The sequence below is a fragment of the Cervus canadensis genome, chromosome 32, assembly GCF_019320065.1.
Source record: "Cervus canadensis isolate Bull #8, Minnesota chromosome 32, ASM1932006v1, whole genome shotgun sequence".
Lineage (NCBI taxonomy): Eukaryota > Metazoa > Chordata > Mammalia > Artiodactyla > Cervidae > Cervus > Cervus canadensis.
This window is the reverse complement of record NC_057417.1, coordinates 34,265,546-34,286,591: the sequence shown is the minus strand read 5'-3', so window position 1 is coordinate 34,286,591 and position 21,046 is coordinate 34,265,546. Positions and strand designations below refer to the sequence as shown.

Sequence of the window (21,046 nt, the reverse complement as noted above, 5' to 3'; positions counted from 1 at the left end):
GCCTAAACTGCATTCCCCCGTCTGCCTTCAGCGGGCAGCTGTTCCAGGACGTTCCCAGGATGAGTTTGCAAAGGAGCCTAGGGGCGGGGCGCAGCACCCGGCTGAGGCTGCCCCCCAGGTTGGGGCGCCCAGTCCCGGCAGCAGGGAGACACTGGGGTGACACCATGGGGAGGAGGCCGGGACGGACGTCTGGGTGTGTAAAGGTGCTGGGGCGGTTCGCAGAGAGGCTGGGGTGGCTAGTGCTGAGTTCACGGAGACCTGACGAGACCGATGTTAGATTGAGGGGTACACAGTCTTGTAGGAAAGGTTTCGGCTGAGCCGTGAAGAGCATGTACACAGTCTTAACAAGGAGACAGTGCAAATGTAACTAAGCTTACGACGGGACCACCCTGGGAGGCAGGATGTGGCGGCCCACTCCCCAGGATGTGGCAGAGATGGACAGATTCCCAGGGCCCCCGCTCTGCAGAGACAGGGCTATTGTGGCCCCAAAGTCAGCCGAGAGCCGGGGCAGCGGGGCTGCTGGTCCACAGGCTGACAAGTCCTTACGCTTAAACTGTGCGCACCTCACTGATTAAACCAACGCGAGTGAGGAGGCAGGTGCGGCCCTCGGAATAATTGGAAAGCAAACAATTGGCAGAACCCATAGTAGCTGTCGACGTGGTCTCCCCAGTCCCCAGATCTTGGCACGTCGCCCATCATGGGGACAGACTGATCTCCTCCCAGAGGGCTCTGGCCGTCTCTGGGTGAGATGGGCAGGTGGCCAGGGGGCGGGGCTCTCGGTCCCCATGGTCATGCCCCTAAGACTCTCTGGGTACCCCAGGCCCCGCGCCAGAGTAAACAGCTCATGGGTCTCTAGATGCCCTGCCCCCAGTGCCCAGGGAAGGGCTCTTTTGAACCTCCCTGTCCCCAGGGGCCTCGTACACCTTGCTTTATAATTACGTATTTATGTGAGAAAGGAGGGGCCCTGGGGAGGGGGCACCGAGGAGCTCAGAGGGACAGGCGGGCTCCAGAGCTTGGTGGGCCCCGTCCTCCTCCTCTGTGGCACACTCCTCTGTCTCCCCTCTCCTCTGGGGGGCGCAGCCCCCTGAGCAAGAGGTAAATGGGCAGGTAAACATCCCCAGGGTTGTGCGCAACGCCACTGGCTCTGAGCTCCACCGTCCATAAAGCCGGTCCCCCACCTGCAGGGTGCGACTGGGGGCGCTGGGGCTGGCGGGACTCTTCCCTAACCCTCAGCACCCAGTCTGGCTGATCGCTGGTGTCCGGGTGCCATCCGGGCAGGGCCTGGCAGACAGGCACTGGGGGGGCGCTGGTGTGTGAGGACTGGAGGCAGAGCCTGGGAGGCCTGGGGGGCTCACGGCCATGGCCTTGGGGTCGCTGCACCCTCACCGGTGGATGGAAGCGGGGAGACTGCCTATGGGTGAGCACAGGCACCTGCAGCCCGTCCCAGCCACGGGCCGAGCCCTGGATGCCGTCAAGGGAGACAGCCAGGCCTGGGCTCCTCTGCCCTGATCCGGGAGCCAACCCCCGCCCCTCACGGTTCCTAGATGGTGGTGCTCATGGACCCCAGTGAGGACCCTGAGGACCCGCTGCGCACACACCGGTCCCGGGAGAAGACCTTCATCTTCGACGTTGTGTTCGACCAGCACGCGTCCCAGGTGCCCGCCCCCAACCCCCACCCCCTGCTGGCCCAGGCCCGCCGAGATGTCCTCACGCGGGAGGACTTGGCCAGGTGGCCTCACCTGTGACGTCTCAGAGGGCCTCCCTGATGGACAGAGAGGTTGGTTCCTGGGTCACCCCAGGGGCAGGGGGCAGGAGGCCCCTCCCACAGACGCGGGGCCACCAGGTGCCCCAGCTCTACCGCGTTCTCACTCACCCCTCCATGTCCACGTGCCCATCTCTCCACCCGTGCAACCATCCAACAAAGCCGTGTCCGGTCGACACCAGGCTAGAACACATGCCCTGCCCACAGTGGCTCACACCCCAGCCAGAGAGGCAGGCCCAGCTCTGAGCAGACAGGCTTCTTCTGCTCCCGAGATCGTCACAGCATCGAAAGTAGAAGTGACCTGGTGGTTGTCATTTATTGAGCAGCTGTTTCATGTCAAGTGTTGTGCTTAAGTGCTTGACATGCATTGTCTTACAAGCGTCAGGGCAACCCTATAAAGTACATGGTGAAAGTATCCCCATTTTTCAGGGAAGGAAGGTAAAGCTTAAGGAGGTCAGCAACTGGCCTGAGGTCACATGGCTAGAGACCCGTAAAGCCGGGACAAAGTCCTGGACCGTGTAAGTCCAAGGATGGAGGGAAGAGGCACCTTTTGTTTTGGCCTCTGTCCTACCAGGGCTCAGATGCTCTGAGCCGGGTCATTGGCCAAGGATGTTGGGACAGAGATGCAGAGTGGAGTCTGGGCGGGGGCGGCACTCAGGGAAGACAGAAGGGGGACTGTCCTTTTTATCCAGTCCAGCCCAACCCCCACACCCCCAAACACCAGCCCCAAAGGTGTCCTTCCTTGAATACCTCTGTGGACAGGGTGCTTACTACCCACACACTCCTATATCTATGCACTGCTGCCCTGAATTAAATTCCACCAGCCTGAAACACTGCTTGGTCCTGGTTCTGTCCCACAAGAGGAACCATAATTCTCTTCCCAGATTTCCAGCCCCATCAGTGCTTCCCAGTCCTTGGCACTCTCTGATTTCTCTCAGTTCATACAGAAACCCTGGGAAGGACTTACACCTGTTTGGAACCAAACCCAGCAGGCCTCGTGGCGCACACTATCACTCACGTTCTCATGCTCTGCTCCCTGACCGTGGTCTCCTCCCGGGGGCTCGGTGTGGCCAGGCAGTGTGTCTGTGGTCATGCAGCTGCAGGACTGGGGTGGGGCTCAGGCCCCGTCTGAACTGGCCTCCTTCTCCATGGGGTGCCTGTCCGTGTCCAGGGGGAGCAGGGCCTTTGAGGCACCACACACCCCACCCTCTCCAAACAGCCAGGTGCCTGACTGTGTGTTGACTGTCTTCTGTCTGTCTGTCTGCAGGAGGATGTGTACCTGGCCACCACCCAGCAACTAGTGGAAGGCGTGGTTTCTGGATACAATGCAACGGTGTTCGCCTACGGCCCCTCAGGTAGGGCAGTGTCCTGGGAGGGAGGCAGGTCAGTGGCGGTGGGACTCCTCACAGTGTCACAGAGTGCCTCCTTCTTGAGGGCTGGCCGCATGTTGGCCCCTCTGCACCTGGCTCTTTGGTCCTTGCAGCAGCCCCGAAAGGCAGGTAGAATGAGCCCCCTGTCCCTGATGAGAAAACTGAGCCTCAGACAGGTAGGGATTTGCCTGCGGTCACACAGCAGGTAGGACTGAATCTGAAATTCAGCCCAAGACGACACTTTGCTGCCTGTGAGAACCATAGGTTCCTTCTCTGCAGTTACCAGTTGGGGTTGGCAAATGCTCATAGAGCTAAGCTGCCTCTCCTCCTGGAAACTAGGTTCATGGAGGGTCAGAGTTGGACAGGCCTTTAACCCCCTCCCTGTGCAGGTGGGGAAACTGAGGCACTGAGAAGCCTTGGTCTGAAATCACAGCTTGTTTATTTCATTCATTCATTCAACAAACATTAGGGGGCGCCTGCTATTTGCTGGGCTCCAGGGAAGGGAAAGTGCCAACTGGCCCTCTCCCATAGAGCCAACAGGTAAGGGGAGGTGACATATCCCCTGAAGGTAACTGCTTAGAGTTTAACACACACTTTAATGCTCCCGTCATGAGAACAACACAAACATCTTCAAGTGCATTTGGAGAGAAGGACAGCCATCTCTCAGGCCTTCTCCTCTGACACTGTCTGCATTTTTGCTTCATGTCCTCCGCTTTCCCCACCCAGGTCTTCTTCCCCAGAGCAGCCATTAATTTTGTTCTTGTTTCCAAAATGGAAACCAAGCATGTCAGAGTGGCCGAGGCGGTTTGCAAGATAAAGGTGTGACCAGGCTCTGGGAGGGGCTGAGTCCAGCTCAGGAGCCCTGCCTAGGTGGGCATTCCCCTCCTCTTGAAGGTGCTGGCAAGACCCACACGATGCTAGGCATGGACACGGAGCCCGGGATCTATCTGCAGATGCTCAGTGACCTCTTCCAGGCCATCGAGGAGACCCGGGACAACACAGACTGCAGCGTGTCCATGTCTTATCTCGAGGTGAGCTGCCTACCCCCTCGACTGCCCTGTCTGCGAAACAGACCTGATTGATTGTGATTGCAAACCCCCGTGTGTCACCCCAAAATCCCCCTGGCCTGTGGGAAACTTCAGGGCATCTGAGACTTCTCTGGAGATGCAAAGTCCCAGGGATAGGTGAAAGCCCCGGCGCCTCCTTTGCACCAAACCTACTGCTGCCAGCGCGTCTGTCTCATCCCAGATTTATAACGAAGTGATCCGGGACCTCCTGAGCCCGTCCTCGGGGTTTCTGGACCTGCGGGAAGATTCTAGGGGCAGTATCCAGATTGCAGGCATCACAGAGGTCTCCACCTCCAACGCCCAGGAGGTGAGGGTCACGGGGCCCACAGAGGGACATGTGGCTCCTCCATGGCAGCCACGCTCACCAGGCCTCGCAGAGCAAAGCCAGACACACAGCTCCAAGGCAGCTTCTGAGCTAAGGGCGCAGCAAACTTCGTGCCATATCCCCGCTCTGCTAATCTGTGCTCAGGGCAGACTTCACCAATGGATCTCGCACTCTTCCCTCTGCCTTCAGATGGAGGTGGGGGACCCCTTTTCTACACCACTGCAGACAGTCACAGCCAATCAAGTCTGAAATCCATTTGCCACCCTGATATCAAGGGTTGCTCCCATAAGGAGGGTGAGCTGGAAAGACTTCTCCAGCCCTCTGTCTTTCTCTCTCCTCCAGTGTCTCTGTGCAGTCCTTGAGGTGGGTCTGCCACCCATTCAGACCCTTCAGTGGCTCCCTATTGCCTGCAAACAGCACAGACTCCTCGTCCCCCAGTCTTCAGACGTGCTGGCTTAGGTCTGAGGCCACCCACCTTTAGCACAGTCCCGCATGGGCTCCAGGAACAGGAGAGGAGCCTGCTCACCTATTTGTTAAGCACAGTGGCCATGTCAGCCTCTCTCTACAATGCTCTGTGGTCCTAGCATGCCTGGCACACAGTAGGTACACAGCAGAGGCTCACTAGCTTAATTTCCACAGCTACTTGTGCACAAGTGGGTTTCAGTCCATCTGCCAGCTCCAGCAAATCCTACAACTGCCCAGAGCTCAGTATGGAAGAGGGCTCAGTGGGGAAGAGTTGGGTGATCCACTAGTGATGTCTGCCATGGGCAGAGGCTGTGGACGGGGTGATAAACGTGTGAGCGATCTGACACGTGCCCTTTATGCTGGACTTGCTGACTCGGTTAATTAATCACTTCATGCCGCAAGCCAGAAATGGCCTCTGCTGGACGCGGTTCTGCCACCATCAGCAAACCAGCTGGGGAAAAGCCTCCCGAAGGAGCTCGAGGGGTGCACGCACCCCCGCTTCTCTTGCTCTGGAGGGAGCCTGTGGCCGCCCAGGGTCCCCTGACCGTCTGCCCTCTCCTGACTGTCCTCAGATCATGCAGCTCCTCACCAAAGGCAACCGGCAGCGCACGCAGGAGCCCACGGCCACCAACAAGACGTCATCCCGCTCGCACGCGGTGCTTCAGGTCACCGTGCGCCGGCGCGGTCGCGGCGCACACCTGGCGGAGGAAGTGCGCGTCGGCAGGCTCTTCATGGTGGACCTGGCGGGCTCAGAGCGGGCGTCCCAGGTTCGCGTCCTCTCCGTCCCCGTCAGGCAGCCCCTCAGGCCGCGGCGTCTCCAGCACCTAGAACAGCGCCCGGCCCAGGGGAGGCGCCCGCCGAGCGTGTGCCGAGCGAATGCGTCCTCGGCAGGCGCAGGGGGCCAGGCCGTCTCGGAGGGTTCCCGCGCGGCAGGGCCTGAGGGCACCAGAGACAAAGATGGGCGACACCCCGGCCCGCCCTCGGGGAGCTCACGGCCCCTGGGGGCGGCCGGGAGACAGACGTGTGAGCTGATAATGAAGCACCGGGAGGCCCGAGCTTTGAGATTCGGGGTTAAACGGAGGCTGTGGAGCCCAGAGGAAGGGGGTCCTCAGGGCCGAGTCCGAAAGGTCACCAGGAGTTCGGTGGGTGAGAGGAAGCCCCTCAGGCGGAGAGAGCGGTGCCTGCGCGGGGGCTGTCGGGATGTCCGCCGGGGCCCCGCCCACTCGCAACCCGCCCACCACAGAGGCCCCGCCCGCCCCGCCCCGAGCCCCGCCCACCCGCTGCGGTCACGCCCAGCACCCGCGCCCCACTAACCGCGGTACCTGTGGTGGGAAGTCAGCCGCTGCCCCAGGGCGGAGCGTTCTTTGAAGGCAGATCCTAGCCCAGCGCCAGGAACAGAGACGACGCTTGACGGCGGCCAAGTCAGAGCAACAGTAATGTTACCAACAAAGGACATTTTATGTCCTTCTAACGCACCAGTCTTTCATGGTGGCTCAGTGGTAAAAGAATCCGCCTACCAGTGCAGGAGACGCGGGTTCGATCCCTGGGTCGGGAAGATCCACTGGAGAAGGAAATGGCAGCCCACTCCAGTATGCTTGCCTGGGGAATCCCATGGACGGAGAAACCTGGCGGGCTACAGTCCATGGGGTCGCAAAACAGACACAACTCAGCAACTATACACCAACGCACTTAGCACTCATCACCCACATAATCCTCCAACGCCTAGAGGGCAGAAAGCCTCATGCCCGGTTTACAAATGCAAGGCTGAGACCTGAGGTGGTGTGACTTCACCTACACAAAGGTACTAGGTGGATCTGGGCTTTGGGCCTGGAGGGGTTTGGCCCCAATCCTTGCCTTTCACTACTGATATTTGTAGTCCAGTTTGCGGGTCACCTGGGTAAGTTCGATCTCTGGGTCGGGAAGATCCCCTGGAGAAGGGAATGGCAACCCACTCCAGTATTCTTGCCTGGAAAATCCCATGGATGGAGGAGCCTGGTGGGTTACAGTCCATGGGGTTGCAAAGAGTCGTGCACGACTGAGCAACTTTACTTCACTTCACTTTGCAGTCTGTGCTCTGAGTCTTCAGGGCTTATTGACCGTTACATTGCTTCACTCATTCATTCATTCATCTGCTCGTCACCTGGCCCGGCCCTGGTGCCTGGGTTGCTGAAAGGAGCAGAGCCTGGCCAGCTGGCCCAGAAGCCAACAGAGTCAGTGTATTGTGTTAATACAGAATGGAATTCGAGATCCAGTAAGGCCAAACAGTCAGAAGAAAGCTACCACTGAGAAAATAGTCTGTTACTCACAGTTCCCAAGAGGAGAGGGCATGAGAAGACATGAGTGCCCCACAGGGAGGCACCAGGGTAGGCCAGGAGGCAGAGAGAACAAGGGGAAAACGTGGACCAGATCTTTCTTGTGGTTTCCATGGAGACAGGCTGAGCATGGGCAAGGAGTGGGCTCTGGAGCACAGGATGCCCCTGGCTGACTGGTACCTGCCCTGGGTGATGAGGGTGAGCACCACCTCCCCACCAGCGGCCTCTCTTCATGCAGACCCAGAACCAAGGCAAGAGGATGAAGGAGGGCGCCCACATCAACCGCTCCCTGCTGGCACTGGGCAACTGCATCAACGCACTCAGCGAAAAGGGTGGTAGCCGGGCGCAGTATGTGAACTTCCGGGACAGCAAACTGACACGTCTGCTGAAGGTACGAAGGCATGGCTGCAGCATCTGACTGCATCTTTCAGGATTTACCTGGGCCAAAGGGCCCTTCCAGGAATCCCTGAGGGCAGGAAGGAGCCCATGAGGGCAGGAAAACACTGTAGAAACCACCTCTGCTCTCTGCTCGACTCCCCTCCATCTCTGTGAGTGTAGTCTAGCCCATGCTTGCATACTCCCGGGGACATGGAGCTCACTACCTCACTGAGGCTGCCTGTCCAATGGCAGACAGTCTGACCATGAAAAACTTCATACCACTCATACCAAGCTGAATGCTGTCACCTCCATTCTACGGAAGGCAGGGCGGAGATAGGCAGATAGGCAAAGCAATACATAAGTGGCCCTGTAAGAGTGGCCCTTGGTCTAATGTGCTCACATCTGAGTGAAAGGCAGATGGGGAGGCCTGCCCCAGGTCCTGTCTCATCCTGAGTGTCACCTCCCTGAGCACTGACTCCTGGTCCAGCTCAGCTGCCCTTCTCGGGCTTTGGAGCGGGAAGCCCAGATGGTCCGGCAGAGCTTGGTACAGGTCGGGGAGGGGTGGCATCACCAGGCAGGTGGGGGCCCCCGTCCCGTCACCCCCAGCTGGCACCTTGCCCCGAGCAGGATGCCCTGGGAGGGAACAGCCGGACCGTGATGATCGCCCACATCAGCCCGGCCAGCACACACTTCGAGGAGTCGCGGACCACCCTGCTGTATGCCTACCGGGCCAAGAACATCAAGACGAGGGTGAGCCGCTCGCCCCCACTCCCCTCGCCCCCTCCCTGCCCCATCCCTCTCTTTCACTCTCCCACCTGCTCACTGACTCTACAGCTCTCCCTCTGAGGCTCTGGGGGAGGCGCCCTGATAAAACCATCATCATCACCACCGGAGCTTCTGCTCCCACACAAACCCTGAGCCCAGCAGAGGGGAGGCAGCTACGAAACATGAACCCGCACAGACAAATGTATCATTTCCAGTTGTGGCGGGCGCTCTATAAGAGAGCCTCAGGGCGCTGCAAGGAAGAATAACAGAGAAGGCGGGATTCAGAGGGGTCTTCACCAAAGAGGACTGGGTCAGGCAGGGGAGCTGAGCTACGGGTGATAGAGTGTGTCTGTGCAGAGTGGGGGCCATTGAGCACGTCTGGTTAAAGTGCACGTGCGTGTGCCCCGTGTGCCCGGGAAGAGGTCGGGACAGCTACCTGTGTCCCCCGGCTCCAGCCCATTCTGCAGCTGCTACAGAGCATGGGGTGGAGCCCATGCGGACAGACAGCCTCTAAGACACATCGTTGGGCCAGAAAAGCAAGTTAAAGAATAGCAGCTACAGTCTGATGTAACTCACATAAACGCCCCAAAGCAGAATGTACACCCGCACATTCCCCATGTGCGTCTCTCTAGGTATGTGTACACATATTCATAGAACACCACACAGAAAAGGATCTAGAAGGGGCACGCCAAAATGGTAGCAGGGGCTACCCACGGAGAGGGCTTTCAAAAACCTCTTCTTGGACTGGATGTTTTTTAAGTTATGGCAAAATGTACGTAACATAAAATCCACCACTTTAACCATTTTAAACAGCACAGTTTGGTGGCATTAGGTACATCAGTTTGTTGTACACCCATCACCACCGTCATCTCCAGAACTCATTTCATCTCCCCAAACTGAGGCTTTGTTCCCATTAAATAGTAACCCCCTCTCCCCTCCCCCAACCCGTGACCCCCACCCTCCCCCTTCCTGTGAACCCGACTCCTCCGAGGACCTCACACGTGGGTCCTGCAGTGTCTCCCTTCTGGGTCTGGCTTATTTCATTTTTCATCATGTCCTCAGGGTCCACCCATGTGGTAGCAGGTGTCAGAGCCTTCCCTTTTAAGGCTGAAGGGTGCTGATTTGAGTTTTCCTTGCGAAACGTGCTTGCGTGTTCCCATCGCGTGAAAGGAGTCTCTCCCAGGGCAGCCGCGGGCCCTGACCTTGGTCGCGTCTGGCCACCAGGTCAAGCGTAACCTGCTGAGCGTGTCCTACCACATTGCACAGTACACGGATGTCATCTCTGACCTGCGCGGGCAGATCCAGCACCTCAAGGCCAAGGTGGAGAGACAGGAGAGGGAGCGGAGGGGCGAGCCTAGCGGCCGGGATGCTCAAGGTAGGGCCAGCACGCCTGCGCCCCATGCGTGGGGCTGCCCCGGGCCTACGGCCTCCTCCTGCCTGGCGCGAGGTCCTTGCTGAGCGTCCCACCCCTTAAATCAAATGCTTCATCCACTGGCATTCGGCACGCCCACTGTGTGGGGCAGCCTCCCCCTCTTGTCTTACTCTGGATCGTTTCTGCCCCAAAGTGGAACCCACACGCACCAGGCAGCTGCTGTCCTTCTCCTTCCTTCTCCCCAAACCGGTTTGATCTCGGAGGCCTCCTTTTGGAGGAGAGCATACCATCGTTTTACTCTAAGATTCGTCAGTAAGTTTAAAAGATGCCCTTAAAAAAATACTTGTGATGAAGTTAAGTAGACGGGTGTGTACACACACACTTCTTTTCGCTTATTAAGATAAGTTTTGCCATAGTAAATAGAGGACTTTTGAAAATCAATAAGAACAATAACGAAGGGCTTCCCAGGTGGTGGAGTGGTAAAGAATCTGCCTGCCCATGCAGGAGATGCAAGAGACTCAGGTTTGATCCCTGGGTCGGGAAGATCTGGAGTAGGAAAGGGCAACCCACTCCAGTGTCTTGCCTGGAAAATTCCATTGGGTGGAGGAGCTTGGCAGGCTACAGTCCCTGAGTCTGTAAAGAGTTGGGCATAACTGAGCACGCACACACACAAGAAAGAACAAACAGCCCAGTTTATAAACACAGGTGAGGAAATGAACAGGCACTGGAGAGAGTCTCTAGTGGCTGTAAACATAGGAAAAAGTTCTCAATTGCATTAGGAAACAGACGCAGATTGGAACGGTTTTCACTTATCGGACTGTCTAACATTAAAATGTCAAGTAGTATTAAATGGATGATAAAGGGCAGGGATGTCCATACTAGAGTCTGCTTGTCCTGCCCCCTCTGATGGGCACTTTGGGCTCTCTAGTCACATAACCCCCTTGCCCACATGGGTGCCTTTTTCTCTTTGGTAGATTTGGGGCTTTGAGTTTCTGTTGGAGCGAGACAGTGAAGGAAGATTTCAAAGAAGAGGGGCTGTTGTTGACGAGACAGAGTCCCATGGGGCCAGCTGAGGGCTTCAGGGACTGGTGGCGGTGGTCAATGGGTTGTTGTAGAGAATCTATAAAACCAGGTGATGACTGGGAAACTTGGGCTTGTCTGGAGTCAGGGGCCAACAGGGAGACATGCTGGAAAATAGTTCTCATCCTGCGGGTCTGTTAGTTACTGGGACTCAGCTTGGTGGTCTGAGGAGGTGGGCAGCGTCACGGAGAGGGTGGGCGGTCTCACGGTGAGGATATGAGGGGCTTCCCTTGGGTCCTGCTCTGGCGAGCCTAGGGCAGCAGTGGGATACTGGTGTCCACGCTCTCCCAGGATCCTTCCTTTACGAGAGTCTCCTAAGATTCTGTGTGCTTTGTTTTAATGACTGCAATGATTTGGTCATCTGAGTGCATCACAATTTATTTCACCAATTCCAGATTGCTTGATGTTCAGGGAAAAGCTACCCCCTAACCACTGCCCTCAAGGTCAGGGGAACCAACCACATATGACCAGGGTAGAGCTAACTGCTGGAACAGGCAGAGAGAACCATGGATTAACCACTGCACAACTGCTCGGTAGGAACTGACCACGGGAAGCAGAAATAGTTTTGTTCTGTGGAACTCACATTCTAGCAGGAAAGGCAGGTGTTGAACATACCACCAAATTATGGATACACAGGAGACTGCCAAGGAGAAGGCAGGATGTTATCAGAGCAAGTGGCAGACGGACCCAGATTGAGAGTCTGGGAGCATTTCCCAGAGAAAGAGAGGTCAAAGCTGAGATGGATAACCTAGCCCCACTCCTGGGATTCCTGAGACTCAAATCCATGCAACCCAAGCCCAAAACAGGCAAATGGAGTCTAAATCACTCTAAGTTATCCATCCAAGTATCCATCCATCCATCCATCCATCCATCCATCCATTCATCACCCATCTATCCATCCATTCATCCGTCATCCACCCATTTATCCATCCACCCATCCATCCACTCATCATCCATCCATCCATCTATCCATCCATCTGTCATCCATCCATCATCCACCCATCCACCCATCGTCTACCCATTCACCCATCCATTAATCCATCCATCCATGCTTCCATCCATCTGTCCAAGCATTCAGCCATCCATTCACCAGCCCATCCACCCATCCAGCCTCCCTGCTTTGTCTACCCTCCATACGCACTGTGTTTGAAGTCCCTCTTTGGGGCAGATCCTACGCTGCTGGGCAAGCATGGATTTGACCCTGGCCTGGATGGCCAGGTGCAGCTGGCTCTCTTCCTGCCCCAGCCACCATCCCTGCCCCCGACGCAGAGGAGGACAACCGCCTGCAGATGAACAGGATCCGGGCGCAGCTCATCGGGGCCTTCAAGGAGCAGCTGGAGATGCGGCGCAGCCTGGTGGAGCTGGAGAACACCAACATTGAGCTGCACGTGGACACGTCCCGCCACCTGCTGACCATCGCCGAGTGAGCCAGCCCCAGGGGGACTTCCGCCACGGGCATCCTCCCTTCCTTCATCTCCCTCCCTGTGGCTAAGCTGGGCCAGTGGGAGAGCCTCCCAGGCCGCTTTGGCTTCCTGCTGCAGGCCCCGTCCCAACAGGTTAGGGTCAACCCCATTTTACAGAGAGGATGCTGAGGTCAGACGGAATATGGAGGCTGTGTCCCCTTGCTGGGGTCTTTCTACCGTTCCAGTCTCACTCGTGGTTCACACCTACTGTGAGTGACTGGCTGTGTGGAAAGGGACTGGCCGTGCAGGTTTTCATCCAGACCAGGGTCACTGGAGGGTGAGGAGGTGCTGTATTAGCCATCCCGCTGGGGCGATGGTGTCAGCGGGACTGCCCTGGACAACCTGGACACGTGTCCACCCGCTGACGGGCCCAGCGCCGTGCCCTGAGTCCGCTTCTTCTCCAGTCCTCCCCATTTCTCCTCCTCGTCCTCCCTTTCTGTGCAGTTTCTTAATTAGGCAAACAGCAGGGCACCTGCCCTGGACGGATTCCTCTGTCTCTGCCCTCGCCCCCTCCGCGTCCTCCTTCCTCGCAGTTTCCACTCGATCCTCCTTGTAGTTTAGGTTCCGTTTCTGGCGCCCTGTGTGCACCTTTGCAGGTGTCGCCTGAGCCGGGTCATCCCAGTCTGTCCTCACGGAGCCCTGGGGGTGCTGTAGTCTCCAAGGTTTACAGCTGAGGAGCTGTGGCAGGGGGCCCACGGTCACCCTGACGGCCCTGGGGTTGGAGGCACGCTGGGCTGGCTGCTGAGTTCTGCACTTGGCGGTCCTGCCACGAATGTTGACTGCTTCTTTCCTTCCTTCCAACGTTTCTTAAGACTTCTTGTTTTCCATATGTGTAGAAGGCATCAGATAGCAGACCCAATTCTGCCCCATTTTCACTCCCACGCCTGCCAGCTGGGACTCACAGGGACTCCAGGGCCAGATGCCAGGGCTCCCAGCTCGGGCATGGCCTGCACTCTGACCCCTGACCCCTCTGTGTGGCTGCAGCTGGGAGCGGGAGAAGACCCACCATGTGACGCGCAGGGCCGGGACGCCCGAGAAGGACGAGGAGGTGCTGGAGGCCGGCCCAGAAGGGGACGAGGGCCAGCCCGCAGAGCCGCACGAGGTGGCCCTGGCCAGGGAGGAGGTCAACATGCTCCTGGCCGAGCAGCGGAAAACAGCCGCCCTCAAGGTGCGGGAGAGACGGCGCGTCTGCGGGCTCAGCCGGGGTGCTGAGAGTCGCTAACGCTCTTTAATCGCAGCTGATGCATTACGCCCTCCTGGGATAGTCGTTCAGAGTAGGGCTGGTCACGACCATCCTACAGGTGGGGAAACTGAGGCTCGGAGATGCGCAGGATTGTCCCCCAGCCCCAGAGAGCAGGACCTGACCTGAGTCTGACGCCATGGTCCATGCCCTTTCGATTTATGGTTGTGGCTACACTGGGGGTCACGGGGGGCTGTGGAAGCAAGGCCTGAGTGGCGGTGTGATGTCTCCCGAGCCCTCTGCCTGCCCGTCTATGGCGCTGTCCATCGGCGTCCCCTTAGGCTCCCCTGAGGCTGGTCTCAAGCCCGTGGCTCGGGGACGAGGAGTGTGGTCAGAGGAAGCCCAGACTCCAGGCTCCTCTCCGGAGAGAGAACTCTTCTCACATTCCTCTTTTCCGAGAAGAGCCGGCTATTTATATGAGCTATTTATATAATAGCTGGTTATCTAATAGTCTCACTTCAGAAAAATGACAGAACTGGCGCCTGATGGAGACTTTGGGGAAAATGCCAGTGAAGCTGGCTACTATTTCAGCCCATTAGTTAAATGTTAGCAGGTGTATTTTCAGGCAAGCGGAGAAGGCATCTGATGATGTCATGTTGCTAAAAGCAGGCAGCATTTATTTCACTTAAAAGCTATTTGCCAAACCAAGAACCTCTTAATATTATTGCATCTGCCTGTTGCAATTTGGAGATTACATGATCTCACTGCAAAAGTTCTCTAACATTTAAAAATAAGAAAAACGCCTTCTTCTTAAACAGATAACGTGCCTCAGCAGGGAACATGGCCTCCGAGAGCCAAGTATAGACGCTGAGCTGTGCCGTGTACATGTGGGCCTACTGATGAATTAATTAATTGGTCGATCAGTCAATAACAAATCAACGTTTTAAGTGTCCAGCTCCGTGCCAGGCCCCGAGGCCATAAAGATGAACAAGATACTAAGACTTAAGCTGTCGGTCTACTGGGAAGAGACACAACCGTGTACACTTAAGTATGGTAGCAGGATAATAGATGTAGGAGCAGGGTGCTGGGGAGCTGGCGGAGGGGCTGTTGATTCGGGGGGCATGGGTCTGGAAGGAAGAGAGGAGGATCTTTCTAGGGCAGCTGAGCCAGCTTCTCCCAAAGGGGTCCCTTCTCGGCCCCTGAGGATGAAGACACAGAAGGCTGGTGCAGGGCCTCATGGGCTGCACTAGGGGCTGGTGTCCCACCTGCCCCTAGGGACCGTGAGTTTGAGGATGGGATGCAGGCAGCTTCTGCCTGAGCGTTACTATCTGGGGGACTGGATGGAGCTATGAGGTGTGGTGATGGTTTCAGGTGTCAGCGTGGCCAGGCTGCCATACCCAGGGATCTGATTGAATAAATGCTCATATAGGTGCTGCTGTGAAGGTATTTGGCCTTCCCTGGTGGCTCAGATGGTAAAGAACCCACCTGCAATGCAGGAGACCCAGGTTTGATCCCTGGGTCGGGAAGATCCCTGGAAGGGATTGGCTACCCACCCTAGTGTTTGTGCCTGGAGAACAGCATGGTTGGAGGAGCCTGGCAGGTTATACTGTAACAGGGTCGAAAAGGAGTCGGACACGACTGAGTGAAGGTATTTGGTAGGTGAGGTGAACATCTGCAGTCAGTTGACTGTAAGTAAAGATTACCCCGGATAGAGTGGCTGGGCCTCATGCAGTCCGCTGAAAGGTCTTACCAGCAAAACACAGGATTCTAGAGAAGAGAAGATTCTGCCTCAAGACCGCACCACTGGCTCCCGACTGAGTTCCCAGCCACTTGGCCTGCCTGATGGGTTTTGGACACACCAGTCCCAGTTTTTTAAAATAAATCCCTGTGGGAACTTTCCTGGCGGCCCAGTGGTTAAGATTCCATGCTTCCATTTCAGGGGGCATGGATTCAGTCCCTGGTCGGAAAACTAAGATCCCATATGCTTTGCAGCTTGGCCAAAAAAAAATCTCTGTGTGAGTCTGTGTGTGTGTATATATATGTGCGTGCTGTGTGCTAAGTTGCTTCAGTTCTGTTCAGTCGCTCAGTAAATGTCTGACTCTTGCGATCCCAGGGACTGCATCACGCCAGGCCTCCCTGTCCATCACCAACTCCCAGAGTTTACCCAAACTCGTCTCCATCGAGTCGGTGATGCCGTCCAGCCATCTCATCTAAGTTGCTTCAGTCGTGTCCAACTTTGTGACCCTGTAGAGTGTAGCCCGCAGCCCGCCAGCCTCTGTCCATGGGATTCTCCAGGCAAGGCTAATGGAGTGGGTTGCCGTGCCCCTCTATGTAAGTGTGTGCATGTATATATGTGTGTGTGTGTGTATACATATACATACAAACATGTACATAAATGTGTATATATGTATTTATATACACGCAAACATGTAACACATATATATACACACACAAACGTGTATAAATATTGTTCTGTTTCTCTGGAGCCCTGACTCACCCACAGAGTAAGATCAGGGGTCTCGGGCAGACCTCACAGTCCCCCCACCTGCCCCCCTCCTCTGACTTTCTGCAAGAGGGCAGTAGTGCCCGGGGCTGCAGTGGACGAGCCAGGCCTCCCGTCTTTCTGCTCCTTCTTAAGTCTGGCTTTGGCCCAAGAGAACCAGGGCCTCACTTTCAGATAAAGTGAAGTCACTCAGTCATGTTCAACTCTTTGCAACCCCGTGGACAGTAGCTCGCCAGGCTCCTCCGTCCATGGGATTTTCCAGGCAAGAGTACTGGAGTGGGTTGCCATTTCCTTCTACAGAGGATCTTCCTGACCCAGGGATCGAACCCAGGTCTCCTGCATTATAGGCAGACGCTTTACCCTCTGAGCCACCGGGGAAGTGAAATTTCAGATAAGAGGTCTCTAATACAGAGGCTGTAGAGGCATCCCTGCAGAGCCTTCTATGTGACGACCAGGGCCAGCTTACAACAGCGTCACAGCGTGAAAACAGGCAGCCTTGGTGTCCCACAGCAGATGCTGTGGTGAGGGCTAAGCCCTGGGTCTGTTCTAAAGTGCCAGGCAAGGGACTTCCCTGGTGGACTAGTGGCTAAGATGCCACACTCCCAATGCAGAGGGCTGGGGTTCAATTCCCTGGTCGGGGAACTAGATCCCGCAGGTGGCAACCAAGAACCCGGAGCATCCAAATACATAAATCAATAAAAATAATTATTTCTTAAAATGCCTTGCATTAATAGAACATTCAAGAACGTTCAAGATGAGGCCAACAGATCAGGAGACAACTGCCTTGGAAAGATCGTTTGTTACTCACAGTTCCCAAGAAGGGGCATGTGATGCCAGGCAGGGTCACACAGGGAGACCCCAGGGCGGCTGGAGGCAGAGGGAGGGAGGGTCAGTGCGGACCAGAGAAATCACTGAGGTTTCTGCGGAAGGAGTGGACAAGGCGGGGTGGGCAGCTGAGGACTGGCTGGTCTGGATCGTTCCCGCAGGCTCCGGGGCACAGGGCCCGTCCCGGGTTGTCTGGTACTGATAGCTTATGGTGAACGATGTCGAATTTGTGCTCTCCAAAGAAGATTTAGTTTCGGGACCAGGGACCAGGCATGATCACTCAAGAGCGTTGCAGAGTTTTATCAAAGTAAGAAAAGGGACAGGGAAAGCTTCTGACACAGACTCAGAAGGGGACTGAGAGTGCCCGCCTCGCTAGTGTTAGCAAGGGAGTTAAATACTTTTTTTAATTGGTTATTACAATTAATCAAAGAATGTCTCAAGTTTGTGAAAGTTTTACCAGACCCACTCCCAACATTTACATTTTAGGATAACAGGATGAGGATTTAACAATAGAAAGATCCTACCAGACCCACTCCCATAATATACATTCTAAAATATCAGGATTAGTCAGAAGGTTTTTAGGAAGAAGAAACTGTCCTCAAGCAGGTTACATTGTTGTTACATGATCCCTAGTACAGAGTTTAAACTGAGTTGTTTGTTGTGTAATCGTCAGTTCGAGGCTTAAAGAAAAAAACGTTTTATGTGACTAAAATGTAGAGGAAAAAAAAAGGTTTGTCCTTTCCTCCTCCTTGAGAGCCCCAGACCCCTTTCTCCTCCTCAGGGACCCCGGACTTCTTTTCAACCTGCCTAGGAATGGACTCTGTCAGTACCTGTCCTGGGTGATGAGGGCAGGTGGACAGTGGCCCAGACTGTGGAACCCCGTGGAGGAGAGGGAAGGGTTTGGGCTCTGGGTTGGCTGGTTTGCATATGAAAGATGTGCCTGAGGGCAAGTTGTTTGCTGTCTGTCGGACTTGGCTGTTCTGGGGGAGCTGTCCCTGCAGGGTCAGCAGGGTCCCCAGATGCGATAGCATCAGAACGGGAAATGAAGGACACGCTTAACGCGGGGCACGTCCTCATAGTCAATCCCGCGTGTTTCTGTGAGCGCGATTGCAAACCAGAGTCTGTAAGGACGAGCGGACTTGGCAGCAGAGACCCCGGGCGTCTGCCCTGAGCCCTCGGTCTCTCCGCCAGGCGGGCCTGGAGCAGCGTCTGGCCAGCGCCAAGAAGAAGGCCGCGCAGATGGAGGAGCTGCTGCCGGCGCAGGCCATCAGCGAGGACCAGCGGGAGGCGCTGCGGCTGCTCTGCCGGGCGCACGAGCTGGAGGTGTTAAACACGGAGCTGCAGGCCCAGCGCCTGCGCGGGCGGAGCCTGCTCTGCCAGAAGGACTTCCTGATCCAGCGCTGCCAGCGGCACCGGCTGCTATGCGAGCGGGTCATCCGGGAGCAGCGGCAGCTGATCCAGGGTGAGGGCCCGCCCGCCGCCCCCGCCTCGGGCCCCGTCTCTGTCAGGGTCACCTTCTGGGAAGGGCAGCCCCCGGGTGCTTCAATCCCTGCGTCCTGGGTCGGGAAGTTCCCCTGGAGAGGGAAACGGCAACCCACTCCCGTGTTCTTGCCTGGAGAATCCCATGGACAGAGGAGCCTGGCGGCTGCAGTCCATGGGCTTGCACAGAGCTGGGCACGACTGAGCGACTAACACTTTTCTGGAAAGAGTGGGCAGTGCATGTGGTCCCCAGAAAGTCGCACCCCGCACGGCAGGCTGGGAGGCCCCGGTCTCCAGCCCTGTCCCCGCCCTCTGCTCCCTGTTCTCAGTCCTGGGTGGACACCTTACAAGTGGCTCTTTTATTGTTGTTGTTGTTATTTATTTGCTTCTGACTGCTGGGTCCTTGTTGCCGCAAGGGCTTTTCTCTAGCTGCGGTGAGCGGGCTTCTCACTGTGGCGGCTTCTCTCGTTTCAGAGCCTGGGTGGGCTCTAGGGCACGTGGACTTCAGTACTTGTGGCGCACGGGCTTAGTTGTTCCACGGCACGTGGGATCTATCCAGATCAGGGATCAAACCCACATTTCCTGCATTGGCAGGCCGATTCTTTACCACTGAGCCACCAGAGAAGCCCTAGGGATGTTCTTTAACGTTTTTTCTTTTTGGCCTCGCTGCACTAGACCACCGGGGAACCCCTGCTCTTTAACTTTTAAATTGAAGTTTATTTATCCTTTAGAATTGCTAATGATATGATTCTATGATTGGAAGGCAATACATGAACATAACAGAAAACTTTAAAAATAGGAACGCAAAGAAGACGACCTACAGAAACCGCGCTCTGTAGAAAAATCTTTTTATCAGATTGGAGCATTGCCTTCAAACTTCCAAAAAGGAAACTGTCTTTCTAACAAGTGATGGATGTTTCGCCCCATCTCTGCTTCCCCGACTCCCGCAGACAGCGGCCTGGTGGTGCCGGAGGCCCTGGAGCAGCGGTACCGTCTGTTCTCCCGGGAGCTGGGCGCGGGCACGCTGAACCGCCTGCTGCTGCTGCACGCCGTGATGGCCAGCTCCCTGCATGTGAGTCGGCTTCGGGTTCGGGCTGTGCTTGGCACGATCCCCTCCTGCCTGGCCTGTGCGCTAGCCCTGGGGGGCACTGGCCCCAGTAGAGAGAAGAGGGAACTCAGAAACCCCACGAACCAGGCTGCCTAGAGCCAGAGGCACCTGGGGCTGGGCTGGATGGGGCCGTGCCACCCGCCAGGATCCAGGCAGGTTTCAGACGAGGCGTCCCTGGGGGAGGGGGCCTGTGTGCTGCTCCCACGGCAGGTCTGTCCCCTGGGCTGTTGTGAGGATCCCTCGTGGGAGCCTAGGGTAAGTGTCAGGGTCCCCAAGAGCGCCCCACCTCAGGCTCAGTTCACTGAAAGGACTCGCAGAACTCAGAAAGGCCGTTGTACCACCTAGACTCGACAAACACTGATTCCCCATCCTCCCAGTCACTGGCACCCACTCTGTTTCCTGTCTCCGTGACCCTGACTCCCCCGGGGACCTCACAGAAGTGGAGTCGCCCAGTGTCTGTCCTTCGGCGTCCGCTTATCCCTCTGAGCATCACGTCCTCAGTCCATCCGCGCTGCGGCAGCTGTGAGCGTTCCCTTCCGTGCTGAGGCTGAATCACAGCCCGTGTGTGGATGGAGCACCCTGTGCTCGCCCATCGCCCATCGCCGGGCACTCGGGTTGTTCCACCTTTTGGTTGTTGTGAATAGGGCTGCTCTCAAAGTGGGTGCACACGCATCTGTTTGTGTCCTGCTTGCAGTTCTTTTGGTGATGCCCCCGGGAGTGGGATTGCTGGATCCTGTGTATGGTGATTCTGTCTGACTTTCTGAGGCCCTGCCGGCTATCGAGAGTGCTGGTAACAGCATCTCCTTTACGCACCGATTTGCTCAGGGTCAAGGCTGTGCCCGGTGCTTCCTGGGCTCTGGCCCTTTCTGCCTGTGATGGGAGGCGCAGTGGAGGAGCCCGTGATTCCTTCCAGAGGTGCTGGCTCCTTGGGCCCTGCTTGACGACACAGCCCGCTCGTGTCTATGGTCCCTGTCACCTCACCCCGCCCTCTGTCTGGTCCCAGGACGGCTCTGTTCTGAACATCTCTCCCCCACCAGAGGAGCCCAGCCGAGACCAGCTGGACGACAGGGAGGACCTCCCGTGGGGCGCCCACTTTGAGCTGCCCCCCATGCTGCTGGATCCAGACAGGTGACAGGGCCCCCCTCTCCAGGCCGTGGGCATCACCTGGTTCCCAGGGTGAGGTGGAGCCCAGATGGGGAACCGGAGGCTGGCAGGTGGATATCCAGCCAGAGCCACTGACTTGTGACCCTGGGCGCATCTTGTGAAGCAAGGCTAATGCCTAGTCCTTGCAGAGTTGTTTAAGGGGAATAAGTGTGGGTACGCACCACACGGAGCGATTGTGAAATTGGGTTCCTTGATGCTAGAAAGACCAGCTGCACTTCACATGTGGTTTCTTTTCACCATCAGCCAGCTGCTCCCAACCTCAGTGCTTTCCTCCTCTTTTCTGTTCTTTCTTTTCCTCCAGTGTCTCCCACACACCCAGACTCAGACTTGTAGACTGAAGACTACATACTCACCACCTGGTTTAATAGCTAATATTCCCCGTGTGTGTATCGCCACCTCAGCTTGGGCTGCAATAACCAGACACCACA

General features: G+C 56.5%; 1 protein-coding gene across 1 annotated transcript in view; it reads left to right on the top strand.

Moving 5' to 3' along the window:
- The window catches only part of LOC122432901 (kinesin-like protein KIF19), a 35,224-nt gene that overhangs the window by 1,814 nt on the left and 12,364 nt on the right, over positions 1 to 21,046 (top strand). Inside the window, 14 exon segments of the mRNA XM_043455199.1 lie at positions 1,545 to 1,655; positions 3,030 to 3,117; positions 4,027 to 4,163; positions 4,381 to 4,506; positions 5,562 to 5,756; positions 7,540 to 7,692; positions 8,307 to 8,429; positions 9,669 to 9,819; positions 10,361 to 10,392; positions 12,168 to 12,319; positions 13,344 to 13,527; positions 18,059 to 18,329; positions 19,297 to 19,418; positions 20,458 to 20,582. Of these exon segments, the coding sequence (XP_043311134.1) occupies positions 1,545 to 1,655; positions 3,030 to 3,117; positions 4,027 to 4,163; positions 4,381 to 4,506; positions 5,562 to 5,756; positions 7,540 to 7,692; positions 8,307 to 8,429; positions 9,669 to 9,819; positions 10,361 to 10,392; positions 12,168 to 12,319; positions 13,344 to 13,527; positions 18,059 to 18,329; positions 19,297 to 19,418; positions 20,458 to 20,582 (1,970 nt within the window).